The sequence below is a fragment of the Plodia interpunctella genome, chromosome 27, assembly GCF_027563975.2.
Source record: "Plodia interpunctella isolate USDA-ARS_2022_Savannah chromosome 27, ilPloInte3.2, whole genome shotgun sequence".
Classification (NCBI taxonomy): domain Eukaryota; kingdom Metazoa; phylum Arthropoda; class Insecta; order Lepidoptera; family Pyralidae; genus Plodia; species Plodia interpunctella.
The window spans coordinates 1,234,178-1,249,963 of NC_071320.1; the positions used below are offsets into that span (position 1 = coordinate 1,234,178).

A 15,786-nucleotide genomic window follows, 5' to 3' on the forward strand; every position below is an offset into this window, starting at 1 on the left:
TATATTTCTTCAATGTCCAAAATTTATCTGGATGATGACGGCACAACACTATTTTTGTAAATGAAATGAAAAAGTCCAATTTTATTCACATTTTACTGTCAGTGTCAAGATGGCATTTAGTGACAGTCAAAAACGTGATATTTTAGGTTAACATTTAGTTTTTGTACTTTTTGTTAAATTTATCAATAAATATCATGCAATAATATTAGGTACCTACTATATTATTTATTTAAGGACAATGGATTTCGCAAGGAAACAATTGTTGAAATACGGCTGGACTGATGGTATGTTTTTTTTTGTATTTTAGTATTTATATGTGAAGATTTACCTTACACGTAATTAAATTATCATAATACTCTTGGACAAATGTTTAGATTTTTTATGTTTACCCAATTTACTCTGTTATTCATAAAAATGATAAAGCACACTTTATGCTAAAGCATGTTTAGTCACTATCTCACTTTAAAAAAATTGCCATTAACAGAACCAGACAAAACATACTTTACCAGTGTGCTTTATGTGTACCTATATTTCCATCACCAGGTAAAGGACTAGGCAAGCATGAGAATGGTATATCGGAAGCCCTAAAGCCGAAGCTAAAGCGGAGTGTGGCGGGCATGGGGTATGATGCAGCATCAGACTTCACCGAGCATTGGTGGAGTCAACTTTATGATAAGGCCGCTGGCAATGTTGAGGTCAGATGTTTGTACAATTTTCATTTTTTATCATAATTTGTGATGTTCCATGAGAAAATATGTACTATATGACGATTTACATCTTCATATTTTTAAGTGAGTGAGATTAACAAGATTTATATTAGTGTCCGATTTTATTTAAGTCGCCAAGTGATGTTCAATGCAAACTAACATAAATATATGAATGGGATATCCACAGGTCGAGGAAACAAATGGAAAAACTAAAAGAATCAAGACAAAAGACAGCGATGGTTTTGAAATCACTAATAGTACTTGGAAATTGAATAGGAAGAAGAAAACAGAAGAGGACGGAGAATATTCTGAACATTTTGTGAGGAAGTCCATACTGACCAGTGATGGGAGCAAGGTATTGTGGATATTTTTATTTTGGTTTAAATCTGTTGGTAGATATCTGGTGCCGGCTTTTTGACCACAATAATTCTCCAGATTGTTAAGCTTCATACTTGTTTTCTGCTTTGCATGGTCTTCGGCATCCTTAGTTGTCAGACATGCACATATGTCAATACTGCACAAATAAAACTACATTACATGACAACCTCGGTGGTGCAGTGGTAAAGTTCTTGCCACTGAACCGAGAGGTCCTGGGTTCGATCCCCAGTCTGGTCATGATGGAAAATGATCTTTTTCTGATTGTCCTGGGTCTTGGGATGTTTATCTATATATGTATTTGTTATAAAATATCGTTTAGTTAGTATCCCATAACACAAGTCTTGAACTTACTTTAGGGCTAGCTCAATCTGAGTGATTTGTCCTAATATATTTATTTATTAGTTTGTCAGCAATGTTTGTGCAATGTTTGTGTTTGCAACTTCTGCCAGATGTATTTATACATTCTGGAGAGGGGTGATGACGCAAAGGCAGACATAATACCAAATAAAATGGAATTTCCCCATGAGGCTGGCATAGTCGCACCTAGCAACTGAAGCCTCGACAAAAAATAGATTAAAAAAAAAAAACTTCTGCCAGATGTAAATGCAGGTATAATCATTAATAAGTGGTTGTGATTTGTCCATTTGTGCTAGAAATAGCCAGCCAGTAGCCTAAGACAAAATATATGTGGACAGAAAACTATAAACTTCACCATTGTTTGGTTTCGCTCATACAAAAAAGAGAAGCATAGATTCAGAAATATATACAGAAAGAAACAGGACGGAGTGCTAATATATTTTGTCCGCATGCGGAGTTTTAATGGCCCAATAAGGCTACTACTTCGTATGAAAGTTGAAGTTGAATCTTTTAACTCGTTTAGCTAGTTGCTAGCTGGTTAACTTTAAGTTTTCTTTGTCTCTGAAAAAACCTATTCCACTATACAGGTGGATAAAGTAGCTGAGTCTGATTCTGAAGAAGAAGTGAAGAAGGATGTGTTCAAAATGTCTGATGAGGAGCTCTTTGCAGCGTGTGAGGGACGCACAGCCCATAAGTATGTTGACAGACCCAGGTTCAAATCCAACTGGTTCCGAATGTTCTAGTGCCATGGTTACTTTCGGCATTTCTACTTGGAAGTAGACGTTCAGAAATGGTAGTAGTTTGTAGATTTTTGAGAAATACTATACATAATACTTTAAATTTAAAATAAATACATTATTTATTTTCTTAAGGTTTGGACATGCAAAATTTCCTGTAAAGGTCTAATTTCTCACATCAGACATGAGTTTGTATACCAATCTGACTCATGTGTGGTAGCTTTCATAGATCACTTTCTTCCGATGATGGAAAACATTGTGAAGGAATCTACACATTGAATGTAGATGGTATGTACAGTCAATAGCATATTAACCTACCCAAATGCATTGCAAACTCGCCGCTATTACCGCGCCATAGGTTCATGCAGGGTAACTTGATGTGCTGTTGACTGTACATACCATCTACAATGGTCAAATATGAAATTTTTGTAATAAACTTATTTATTCATACAGGGGAGCACGGCATGGTCTTAAGGCTTTGGGAAAATTAGCGAGAATAGCGCAACAGGAACAAGTCTTGCTTCTACAACCTCAGTACCGGGGCTACTCACATGCAGATAAATTGAAAAAAGTAAAGGAAATTGTTGAATGCACTTCCTTGAATAGCGACTTTGAAGAACCAGTTTCTAAGAAAAAGAAGAAAAAAAGAAAACGTTGCACAAGCCTCAATAGTGTAGGAGTTTCTGGAGAACCAGAAAAAGATCAGACCTTGGCTGAATCGCAAGGGATTTCTTTGCCTGCTGAAGTTTCGATGAGACAAACGGAAAATGTTGCCAGTGATATGAGCTTCGAGACTATAAGTAGAAATAAATCGAAATCGTCTGTTGAGAACGTGGTGGAGGTGGATGACATTCAAAAGAATGACAGAAAGTCGAGTAAAATGAAGAAACGGAAAGATTTTGATTCAATAGATGTGAATGAGCTGAACAATGATCAAGATGATTCAACAGTTAAAAAGCGTAAGAAAAAGAAACATAAAAAGTTTGATGAATAGTTATGATATTTGTAAATAAACTATTTTTGTAATATAAATGTGTTATTTGTATACATTATGCCATAAAAAACATAATTTGTAAATGAAACCAAGTCACGCAGTCGCTACTCAGTTCTTCTGCCACAAAAAATTTTGAGTTCCATGTACTATATTTATAAAGTCTAATTTACCCTGACATTCATAATAAAGTTTAAGCATACTATATATTTTGTCCATCAGTATTTACTACATTCTTATGTTATTACATATGGTACTCTTGTTTGCCATTTACAGAAGAGTCCCAACCCTCCCCAAGGTCAACATTATAAATGGTAGTTTTTACATATTCTAATTTTATAACTGGCAACATTATTTAGTTCTTCATTCACTGTCACGAATGTCAAGCAAGAAAAAATATATGTAAACGTCAAATGTAACCAGGGTTTCAGTTTATTTTTACGATAATCGTAAAAATACAGAAAAATGTCGATTGCTAAAATATTAGCGCTTGATAAAGTCACCACCTTCTTCAATATTATTCGCCAGAATGGCGGGATAAGGGCGTCCCTATACAAACTTTATAGGTAAAGCAAAAGTTATTATGTAATGTCAGATTATGTTTTTGTGTGCATATTTACTTTACTTTAGTGACTGTCTGATCTTCTATTGCCAGATACTCCGGCAGTATGTCCCTGACTCCACTAAAGCAATCATTCGATGTTATCTCATGAGTTGTGGTTGAAAACATGTAACAGTTCGTTTCAGAGAATCTATTTTGTTGGTTTATGTTTGCTGACTATTGGGCTTCGCGACGTCACATCCCAGAATGAAATCGGCAACATGCGAAGATCAGAGAGTGCTAACTTAGCCCTAATCATTGACACAATCAAACAATGCCGCGAATTAATTGAATGTGTTGTTGATGCAGTAATTTTTTCAATATTTTTAAATACGAAAGTCTGAATATGTCTGAATGTGTGTTCACTTCGCAGAATTTCATTTCAATTTCAGATCATTTTGGTTTGTTCCACATTTGTCTGATTTGTCAAATTTATTGCCACAAAATATGTATACAAAATTACTACCTTACATATTCATCGTGATTGAGGGTTGTGGTCTTTAAGTACAATAAAACACTCAATCCCTTCCTTGGCCATGTTTATGAGGTGTAAGAAAAGTGTGAGGAATTAGATTGCACTATTAATAGAGTGGTTTGCACTAGCCTTCTCCATTTCACACATAAGTTAATAAACAACCAGTGTGCAGGTTTCCTCACAATGTTAAACTACTATAAATTAATATAGATTGGTATACAAGCTCATGTGGCACAAGTAGGATTCATACTTGGGACCTTTCCATTCACAGGCTGGTCTTAATCATTGCACTGTCACCCTCTCAATTCTCTGTCTCTAATATGGTACTAAAAATTTACAGACAAGATGAACTGAAAGATGGTGTGTTGGTCGGTGAAGATAAATATGGCAACAAGTACTATGAGAACCCTCGGTATTTCTATGGCAGGAACCGATGGGTGGAGTACTCTGACAAGTACAACATGAACTATGACGGGAGTCAGGTGAGGATGCTGTGTTTATAGTCCCATTTGATCATACTGAAGATGTGGTTTCAGGTTATAGAATAGAATACTTTTTATTTCCATGTCACTTAAGACTCGTACAAAAAAATTACAAAATGTTAATTAAAATAATAATAAAAAAAAAAAAACAAATAAAAAATGAGTACCGAGACACATAACACAAAAAAAATACTTTTTTTCTTCTACAAAAAAATACTAAATGTTACTATAAATAAAATTAATCTATGAAAGCGACACATCGGGTTATTGTGATTCATTATGTGAATGTTAACTTTAGCAACTACCCTTTTTTTAATACCTTATTGGCTCATTATTCAACCAGGTGACAAAAATATATCAGTGCTGACAAAATTATAATGAAAATATTGTTTGCACACAAAGTGCACTGAAGCCATGTAAAAAATTTAGAAAAAAAAAAAATGTTTATTCATTTCAGATTCCCGCTGATTGGTACGGCTGGATGCATTACAAAACTGACCTGCCACCCCACAAGGTACTCCTTTCCGATCACTCTCTGGTTTCTTATGCGGCTGTGACGCCATGAGGCCTATTTTGTTTGAATTTGAAAATTCAAGTGATTAGTGATTGCAAGAATTTGAGAAGGATGTATTTTTTTTTTTAATTTCAGGACCCCAGCAGACCCAAATATAAATGGATGAGCGATTTTACAGAAAATTTATCAGGTACCACTGGTCAATATACTCCATATAGTACTACCAGGCCTAAAATTGAAGCGTGGGTACCGAAAAATAATTAAAGCTGTTTAAAATAAAAAATACAAGCTACAATGACAGATTTACGTACTGGCAACACATAAAATCCATAAAGAACCATAGTGACAGATATTTCACCCTGGCAACATAAAAAATAGCGCAGATTTAAAATGGTAGCAACATAAATAAGTTGATTTAAAATGGCTATATCATGTATAACGGAATATTAAGAAATGCTGTGGTTACATTTTCGTATTTAGTTGTTTAGTTATTAAGTAGAAAATGAAATAAAACTATTTATGAAAATTTAATTCGTATTTAAATATAGACTTTACCCATTTTCACAATAGATGTAATTCTATGTATGTTCGGGTGGAATCTATCAACTCAAATTTTGTACATACGTTTAGTTTGGACGACAATGCATTATTTATTATAATAAGGTACTTTTTACCTCTAAAGTACGTTGTTCCCGAGGTCTATCTAGACCTGACTATCTAGTCAATGGCACTACTGTGCATATAAATTAAAAACATATGTACTGTACAGTACAGTCAACAGCACATCACATCCTACCCAAATTCATTGCAAAATCGCCGTTATAATTATAACCGCGTCATAGACGTTCATGGGAAAATTGATGTGCTAGACCTATCTTTTAAAAATAGTTACGTTACAAAGTATTTATAACACTAAACTAGCCGTTCCTAAACTTGGGTCTAATATTTGTTGACATTTTTTTCTTGCATGCGACGATAACAGCTTGCCAGAAAGGGATGGCTACAAATTCTGTGCCCATGTTCAGAAACTTGGGCGTTGGCACGCGGACATTGTGGAAATGTGATCTTTATAACAAAGCGAATAGATCTAGTTTTTCAAATAGGTCAGTAATCATTTCTGTTAACATATAAGTTCCTTGCGTTTGAATAATTGCAATGAATGGTAAACGCGGGCAACACCGTTTCAGCTAGTAGTAAAATATATATATAACTACTAATATAAATATATATATATATATATATATATATATATATATATATATATATATATATATATATATATATATATATATATATATATATATATATATATATATATATATATATATATATAACGTATATGTCAACAAATTTTATATATAAGTATATATATTTTTTTTCCTTTCATCAGCACTTGATCACAATCATAATATGTTTCAGTATACCTTTTGACCATGTACTTTATTGTGTACTTACATGTTATATTACTGATAAAAAATTATACATAAATTTATATTTAAAAATGGTAAGCCCTTCTGGCATAATAGGGACCAACACTGTTTGTATGAGTTTCTTTCGGCATTTCTTCTCAGCAGTGGTCGTTCCGAAATGCTAGTAGTTTGTAGCTTTGGTAAACATCATTTAATTTAGAATATGACGTGAAAAAGTGCCTGTGAAGGCCTAATTTCTGAATAAATGGTTTGATTTTGATTTTGATTTAGTAATAAAAACGAGAGGCTGATAGAAGCGACCAAGATGTGTTGGCATGATGATATGCGTACCAATCTTTCATATCTGTAGTGCCAATGGTCTGACAACTAGGGATGCCAACGATCGTGCGCAGTGGAGTAGGAAAGCGGTCCGACTACGACGCTTAACAAGAAGAGAAAGAGAGAATAACATAGGAGGGAGAACATGAAAAAATTTTGAAGTAGTCTCATTCATCTCGCGACCAGTCGGGATCGAAATGAATTAATTGGTAACATACCGCGTATTGCTTGCGTTGAAACCTGTTTGTACGATCGCTTGAGGGGGACGCTTCTCAAAGTGTTTTGACCCCGGGAGTCCGACTTCACGTGTACAGTCGGACCAGAAAGTGAAGAAAATGGATTTTTGACGAACTACTTTTTTTGCAATACCAAATATAATGGCAAGATTGGTTGACAAACACCCAGTGTTGCCAGACAACAGGAGACAGCGCACTCATTTTATTTCTTAACTTTCTGGACAGATTGTATATGTTTTTTTTTATACTAACTGCGCGTCCCGGCTTCGATCGGGTACAGATATAAGTATATGTACTTATATACCTACCTAAATTTCCTCAGGATTCACATTATTCGTGAACCGCATGAAAACCCGTGCTGTTTTTTAGTATATCGCGGAACAGAGACGGCGGAGTACATACGAAATAATAAATAAATTGACAACACTCAACGGTCCACACTATAGGTAAGCTTGTATCGCAGACAGACAAACATTTGTATTAATAAATAAATAAGTAATAAACCCGCACTGGGAATTAAACCCACTCTCAGACAGAGGACAATCACAGTAGAATCTGATAAAAGTATTTTCGTTCTATTTTAAGACGTAAGCGACACTTCGCAACACATCAGTAACCTGGTAACCAGTAAAGGTACCTGAGTAACAAATTTATTTTCGAACATATTTTTTTAACCCAAATTGATGCTTACAATGTCTAATTGACACTGACAGACGGGATTTTTATTTTTAGAAATTAGGGACGCGCGTGGCTACGTTTCCGGGATTTTAATGGGGACAATAAAAATTATCTAATGAATCGACGCGACGGTTCAGTGGTTAAGACTATTGTTTGCGCTCGTAAGATCCCAGGTTCTACAAATGTTTAAAATTATATAAAAATCAAGAATGTTAAGTTCTTACTTGACGACCTTTGACAACCTCGGTGGCGCAGTGGTAAAGTTCTTGCCACTGAACCGAGAGGTCTCGGGTTCGATCCCCAGTCGGGTCATGATGGAAAATGATCTTTTTCTTATTGACCCGGGTCTTGGATATTTATCTATATATGTACTTGTTATAAAATATAGTATCGTTGAGTTTGTATCCCATAACACAAGTCTCGAACTTACTTTGGGGCTAGCTCAATCTGTGTGATTTGTCCTAATATATTTATTTATTTATTTACTTTTTGATTATGTACTTATTTTGTTATATTATTTGAAAAAATACATATAAAAATCTATAATGGTAAGACCTTCTGGCATCAAAGGGACCAATACTGTTTAAATGAGTTTCTTTGGGCATTTCTTCTCAGCAGTGGTCGTTCCGAAATTCTAGTAGTTTGTAGCTTTTTGAGAAATGCTATACGCCTATAATATATAATGTATTTTTATAGGAGTATACAAATTTTATAGGAGTAATAGAAGTGAAAACAATGTATTTTAGATTTTTTTCTGTCTGTCTATAAGTATTTTGTTTCGCGCGTCACGCATATACTACATGAATAACTCTGCCATGAAAAAACCGGAGAATTGGCCCCCTCACTTACTAATTATTGATTAGGGTACATATTAATGAACTAATGAATGAATTCAAACATTAACCTGTGGTAAGTAGCAATACACTCGCATTTAATTTTCTGTAGTTGGGTAAATAACCATTTATCTTACTGTTTTCTTTTTTTTTATCTAAATAAATAATAGATTAAATTTTCATTCGAAACATTCTAAATTCAAAAAAATTAACACATGCTTTTTTATATTTTATTAGAATATTAGTGATGGGAATATCACGTTAACTCAGTTATCGATGTAAAGATTTTTAAGTACACATGTTTGTTTTTGTGATATTAGTTTTTATGCCAATGCAACACAAGTTGTAGGGTCACTGGTCACTGGTGTGTAAATTACAAGAATATAGAATTATTACTTATACAGTCGAGCTTGCTAAGGTTTTATTACTCACGTAAATATAGTTACATCTAATTATGTACAAAATTATATTTTTTTCATGACACCTTATCAGCTATATCAAACCTTATGCGGTCAGAATTTGTCTCAGAGTAATATTGTTACTAAAGTATTCCCCACGCACAGTCATTTAAAAGTTTAGGAATCTTTGCATCCGAACAACTGCCCATATTATAAATACAAGCGCAGAAAACGGACTCAGCTTTTGTATCCTGCAAAACACAAAATCAACTTTAAAACTAAAGTTTTACGATTCAAAATCTCACAAAACCACATTTAACTGGTGTCACACTCGTGCAATGTTATCGTTCAATCGAAATACACTTCTAAAATTAACGTTGTAAAGTCACTTATAGTTTGGCAGATCGAAAGCTTGGGCAAGTTGAAACTTTTTTTTCTGACACAGGTAAAAATATCTTGGGGTCCAACCAATCCAGTCAAGACGCTACGCGACACCGCGCGGTCGCGTCACTGCGCTCTTTAATACACAAAACTTTAAATCAGTGTTGAAATATCAAAACACAAATGAAAATAAAGTGTCTACACAACAGATTAACATTTAAATAGATTTGACCCATAAATAAGTGAATGTGCGTCCCAATTTAGACTTCAGTTACGTGACATGTGTTCTTTTCGATTATTTCGAAATAGTTTACGGCGTGCAAAAAGATTTCTTGTGTCATAGAAACAGCCCGAACAGGATCGTATATGGTATGTTTTACATGTAACCCAAACTTTAGAGCTGGGATTTTAACTACCTATTTTAAGAGGTCGCGTCTCGGCACGGAACAAAGACAAGATAAACCGTGATAAACTAGTTTTTGAAAGTAGGAGTTTGTAATTCGTTAGCTAACTGTTGTAAGGATGTTAAAAATATTTTTTCGCTGGTTTGTTGTTGCGTTTTGGAAAATACTCCGTTTTAGTGATGTTACTTTGTCGATGTTACGTATCGATGTTTTTATTTATTTCGTACTTAACTTTGCCGTACACGTTGATTTTACGACTTTTTTATTTAGGTACTTTAGCTACTTCATTGCCATTTTATAGTTATGATAGGTATCTACCGCAACTACAAAGATGTATCTATCAATAGAATGTTGCTATAAACTGTATTGATGAAACTAAATAAATTCTTTTTCTATGGTTATTTCCTCAGCCATTAATCGTCAGAGCCAAGGGTCCGTCCCTTTTTTTTCTCAACTACGCACAGTAAGGCCTTTAGTCCAGTATTTTTTCCCACAACTACTGCCAAAAAGGCAAACAGACAGGTCCACCTGATGGTAAGTGGTCTCCACAGCCTATAATACGCTTGCAACACCTGCAGGCCTACCATAAATTTTTACAGAACGTTTCCAAAGCGAGTCAGTTCAATTTAGACCACCACCTAAAATGAATCGCATTCATTCAAAAAATTAAGTCGATGGTACGAATTTGCGATGCAGTTCAGTTTAGGTCGTAAAGTGATCGCGTTAAGAGATGATGGTAGACCCCCAGGGGTGTCACGCACGTTGCCTACTATGTGTCCTAGTACCCTGTCACACCGCCTCTCTCGCCCTCAAACCGGAACACGACAATGCGAGCTGCTGTTTAGCGGCTGACTTAGTGTGAGGGTGAGGTGGTAACGCCAATGACCTTAGTACCAAGGTCTAACTCTAGTAAAACTTATATAGGTATCCACTAATATTATAAATGCGAAAGTCTGTCTGTTTGTCTGTTCCGCTTTCACGGCTAAACCGCTGGACCAATTTTAATGAAATTTAGCGTGCATGTAAAACTTATATATAGGTATCCACTAATATTATAAATGCGAAAGTCTGTTTGTCTGTTCCGCTTTCACGGCTAAACCGCTGGACCAATTTTAATGAAATTTAGCTTGCATGTAGTTAAAAGACCCCCGTTCAAACATAGGCTACTTTTCCCCCAAAAATCATATATATATATATATATATATATATATATATATATATATATATATATATATATATATATATATATATATATATATATATAACTTTATATATATATATATATATATATATATATATATATATATATATATATAACTTTATATATATATATATATATATATATATATACAAAATGTAAACTGCTGACGTCACAGTAATTGATAAGGCGGTAGAAAGCTTCCCACAGTCGACCAATACTGAACCTAATTGAGGGGTCATTGCCACTGATACGGTACATACAATCAAGCACGTTTTCTTTGTTGTTTTGTTTTGATAGGTACTTTGCCATTTCTGTGTGACAATTGTTTTTCAACATATAGGTATTTGGCCAGCTCTAGTTACGCAGTAATTATCACTATTCTTATCCAACTGATATTATATCTTATCTAATACTAGATGTTGCTCGGGGCTTCGCTCCCGTGGGAATTTTGAGATAAAATGTGACCTATAGCAGTCTTGGATTATGAACCTTTCCAATGGTGAAAGAATTTTTGAATTCGGTTCTGTAGTTTCGGAGATTACCCGCCTCAAACATACAAATTCAAAAAGTCACAAACTCAAAAGCTAGTCATTAAATAATCTGTGTTAATTTTATTTATACTTTATATATATATTTTTTTTTCATAGCTTCCATGTAATTTATCTTTTTATCCTTTTTTTATATTTTTTCCTCTATTTATGTACCTCCCATCATATTAACATTATTTCAATACACTTGTACGTTAGTCATCCTATCTGGTTCTAATGTTTGCTGTTGTTTGTTTCTGTTTCCGTACATATTAATTTGTTTATTTTGCCACCTTACCTACTTTTCTACTTGGTTCCAGCTGAAAATCAGCGCCTTGGCTCGATACCATGGCACCGTGCTGAGCTGGTCGCCATTTCGGTTGACATATTGTATTCGATCTAAATTCTATACTGTTTTGTACTTTACCTTTAAGTGTTATTGTTTAATGTTTGAATTTTATGTGTTTGCCGAATAAATGATTTCTTTCTTATGTAATTTATAAAAACTAAGTACGTAATGACAATTTTTATTAATTGTAAAAAGTACTCTAGTATTCAAGTTCAAACGAATGATTGGCCCCTTATTAATCGAACGCTGCACGGACTTGCACAGATTCGCATTCGCAAAAGATTTGCATCGTTTAATGCGAATGCAAATATTCTTTTTATCCCTGATTTTGACATGTTTATCGTCGTGATATGACGGATGCCGAGGATCGTGCGAAGTGGAGACGAAATAGTGAGAAAGCGGACCCTAGGCTCTGAAGCTCAACGGCTGAGGAAGCATGAAAGGGAGATGAAAGAGAGTTTATCGATTTTACCTAAATATATCAAGGATAAAGTACAAATACGAGCACACACACAGACGTTCTAAAACTAAGTAATTATTCAAATATGTAACATATATTATCAAATTTCTCGTATACAAGTAAAAAAAGTCTTGAAGCGAAAGAATTTTCATAAATTTTCACGCGGGAGAAGTCGCGTCTGCTTCCTTGTGAGCCTCTTTCAATTAGATAGATACAACGGCGACAATTGGCAAAATATGTCATTTCACTTCGAGCCAATTATGAAAACATCTGCCCCTCAGAACTAATCTGGCCTGCTTCCGCATACGCATATGATCTATATATCTACTATTATTATAAAAAGGTAAGCGTTTGTGAGTTTGTATGTTTGAGGTACATATTCTCCGAAACTTTGAATTAGAAATGTACATTATCCATGATGGCTATAGGCTATATTTTATCTCAAAATTCCCACGGGAGCGAAGCTCCGGGCAACACTAGTTCATAAACAAGGTTAAACCAAACTTCAAGCTGAAGTATTTAGTCACCTTCTTTTTAAATATTCTAAAGCGCTATAGTGACAAAACATATATTAGTTTTCAAAGTGTGTTGGCAATTCTTGTTTTCTTTCTTGTATTCTCTATTCTACTTTCTCGAAAAAAAAAAGACGTGTAGGTAGAAAGGTGGCCTCATCCCGAATAAGGATATCTTCCAATCAACCAAGTATTTAAGGGAAACAAAAATAATGATTTTCATATCACATTATAGAGACATTTTTAATTATGATATTTTAATTAGTTACATCAATTATTCCGTGATACAAGGTGAAGCTAACCCGGTCACGACAGGGTCGATATCTCCGTCCTTTTCACTACGGTACGGTCGGCTGCAAAACTCCATATACATTTGAACCTTTTTTCTTTAAAAGTCATGGACCTTTGCAGCCGATCGTAGTAACATTGGCATCCCCAAAGGGTTTGACGTCAGCCAGGAAGCCGGTTGTAAAAGCATAGATCTTCAAAATTTAATGGTTGACACGCAATCCCTGGGCTTCGGGGCATCACAGCTCCCATTGTACATGCGACGTTGAGAGAGGGTTTGATATGAAGTGTTATTCTAGGGTGAATCCATTGGCCACGGAACTAAAAGAACTCTGATTGGGTTCAACGTTTAACATAATGCCTATCACGAAACATACAAACACAAACGTTACTAACGTCCGCTCTCTTTTTATCTCATATCATGTATGAGATAAAAAAAAGGAAAAGAAAAGAAAAAAAGCGTGGACGCAATGACGTGTTTTATGTTATGGGTTGCCCCAGATAATAGTATCAAACAGACAGCCTTTACATAAAGTAATATTGATACAGACAGACACACGATACGCTTGTGTAAGCCGACTTGAGGTTTCCTTGAACTGGCTATGATTGCAACATTATTGATAGATAACGATTTTATATGATATGATCCCTTAATGCGGTTTTCATTTCAATTCCCATGGATTAGAATTGCTTATATTTCTCCCTCGGTCCAAGGTTTCATTTTTTCACTTCACTTTTTAATTTTATTGCCATATCCATCGTTTTGCCACACGACGATTTTGCCGATATCAATTATCTTCCTAATTCTTACTAGTCCTAACTAATATTAGGTAAAAATGTGAAAGTAAGTTTGTTTGTTGCCTCTTCACACTCTATCCGTCTATTCAAGCAATCTTAACTTCTTAAATTTTCCATACGTGTAAATTTGAAGTATAGAAAAGGACATATGGAACTTTCATCCCGGAAAAATAATTGTTCCCGTGGGGAATTTATGCGGGCATAGCCGCGGGCAAAATCTAGTAAATACTACATAAATTATTATTTGTATGGCATTCGTTCGCCTTAGATAATTAAATTAACCCCCTTACATAATAACACAGATTATTTAATGACTAGCTTTTGAGTTTGTGACTTTTTGAATTTGTATGTTTGAGGCGGGTAATCTCCGAAACTACAGAACCGAATTCAAAAATTCTTTCACCATTGGAAAGGTTCATAATCCAAGACTGCTATAGGTCACATTTTATCTCAAAATTCCCACGGGAGCGAAGCCCCGAGCAACATCTAGTATTAGATAAGATATAATATCAGTTGGATAAGAATAGTGATAATTACTGCGTAACTAGAGCTGGCCAAATACCTATATGTTGAAAAACAATTGTCACACAGAAATGGCAAAGTACCTATCAAAACAAAACAACAAAGAAAACGTGCTTGATTGTATGTACCGTATCAGTGGCAATGACCCCTCAATTAGGTTCAGTATTGGTCGACTGTGGGAAGCTTTCTACCGCCTTATCAATTACTGTGACGTCAGCAGTTTACATTTTGTATATATATATATATATATATATATAAAAAGTTATATATATATATATATATATACAAAATGTAAACTGCTGACGTCACAGTAATTGATAAGGCGGTAGAAAGCTTCCCACAGTCGACCAATACTGAACCTAATTGAGGGGTCATTGCCACTGATACGGTACATACAATCAAGCACGTTTTCTTTGTTGTTTTGTTTTGATAGGTACTTTGCCATTTCTGTGTGACAATTGTTTTTCAACATATAGGTATTTGGCCAGCTCTAGTTACGCAGTAATTATCACTATTCTTATCCAACTGATATTATATCTTATCTAATACTAGATGTTGCTCGGGGCTTCGCTCCCGTGGGAATTTTGAGATAAAATGTGACCTATAGCAGTCTTGGATTATGAACCTTTCCAATGGTGAAAGAATTTTTGAATTCGGTTCTGTAGTTTCGGAGATTACCCGCCTCAAACATACAAATTCAAAAAGTCACAAACTCAAAAGCTAGTCATTAAATAATCTGTGTTATTATGTAAGGGGGTTAATTTAATTATCTAAGGCGAACGAATGCCATACAAATAATAATTTATGTAGTATTTACTAGATTTTGCCCGCGGCTATGCCCGCATAAATTCCCCACGGGAACAATTATTTTTCCGGGATGAAAGTTCCATATGTCCTTTTCTATACTTCAAATTTACACGTATGGAAAATTTAAGAAGTTAAGATTGCTTGAATAGACGGATAGAGTGTGAAGAGGCAACAAACAAACTTACTTTCACATTTTTACCTAATATTAGTTAGGACTAGTAAGAATTAGGAAGATAATTGATATCGGCAAAATCGTCGTGTGGCAAAACGATGGATATGGCAATAAAATTAAAAAGTGAAGTGAAAAAATGAAACCTTGGACCGAGGGAGAAATATAAGCAATTCTAATCCATGGGAATTGAAATGAAAACCGCATTAAGGGATCATATCATATAAAATCGT

General features: G+C 34.6%; 3 protein-coding genes across 6 annotated transcripts in view; all 3 read left to right on the forward strand.

Annotated features, from left to right (window-relative positions):
• Nucleotides 1–93: 93 nt before the first annotated feature.
• LOC128681525 (uncharacterized protein) lies at nt 94–3,735 on the forward strand. Its single transcript, XM_053765497.2, has 5 exons — nt 94–284; nt 544–695; nt 895–1,062; nt 2,030–2,136; nt 2,633–3,735. Exons 1-5 carry the CDS (start codon nt 239–241, stop codon nt 3,171–3,173), a joined length of 1,014 nt encoding a protein of 337 aa, XP_053621472.1. The 5' UTR covers nt 94–238; the 3' UTR covers nt 3,174–3,735.
• ND-B17.2 (NADH dehydrogenase (ubiquinone) B17.2 subunit) lies at nt 3,541–5,773 on the forward strand. The gene is made up of 4 exons (XM_053765502.2): nt 3,541–3,736; nt 4,587–4,728; nt 5,186–5,242; nt 5,378–5,773. Exons 1-4 carry the CDS (start codon nt 3,636–3,638, stop codon nt 5,504–5,506), a joined length of 429 nt encoding a protein of 142 aa, XP_053621477.1. The 5' UTR covers nt 3,541–3,635; the 3' UTR covers nt 5,507–5,773.
• A 3,837-nt stretch (nt 5,774–9,610) lies between these two features.
• Nucleotides 9,611–15,786, forward strand: part of LOC128681478 (uncharacterized protein) — a 34,614-nt gene continuing 28,438 nt past the window's right edge. For all 4 annotated transcript variants that reach the window (XM_053765401.2, XM_053765403.2, XM_053765404.2 and 1 more), the window contains exon 1: nt 9,611–9,885. The gene's annotated coding sequence lies outside the window, so the exon portion shown is untranslated. The remainder of the gene's footprint in view (nt 9,886–15,786) is intronic.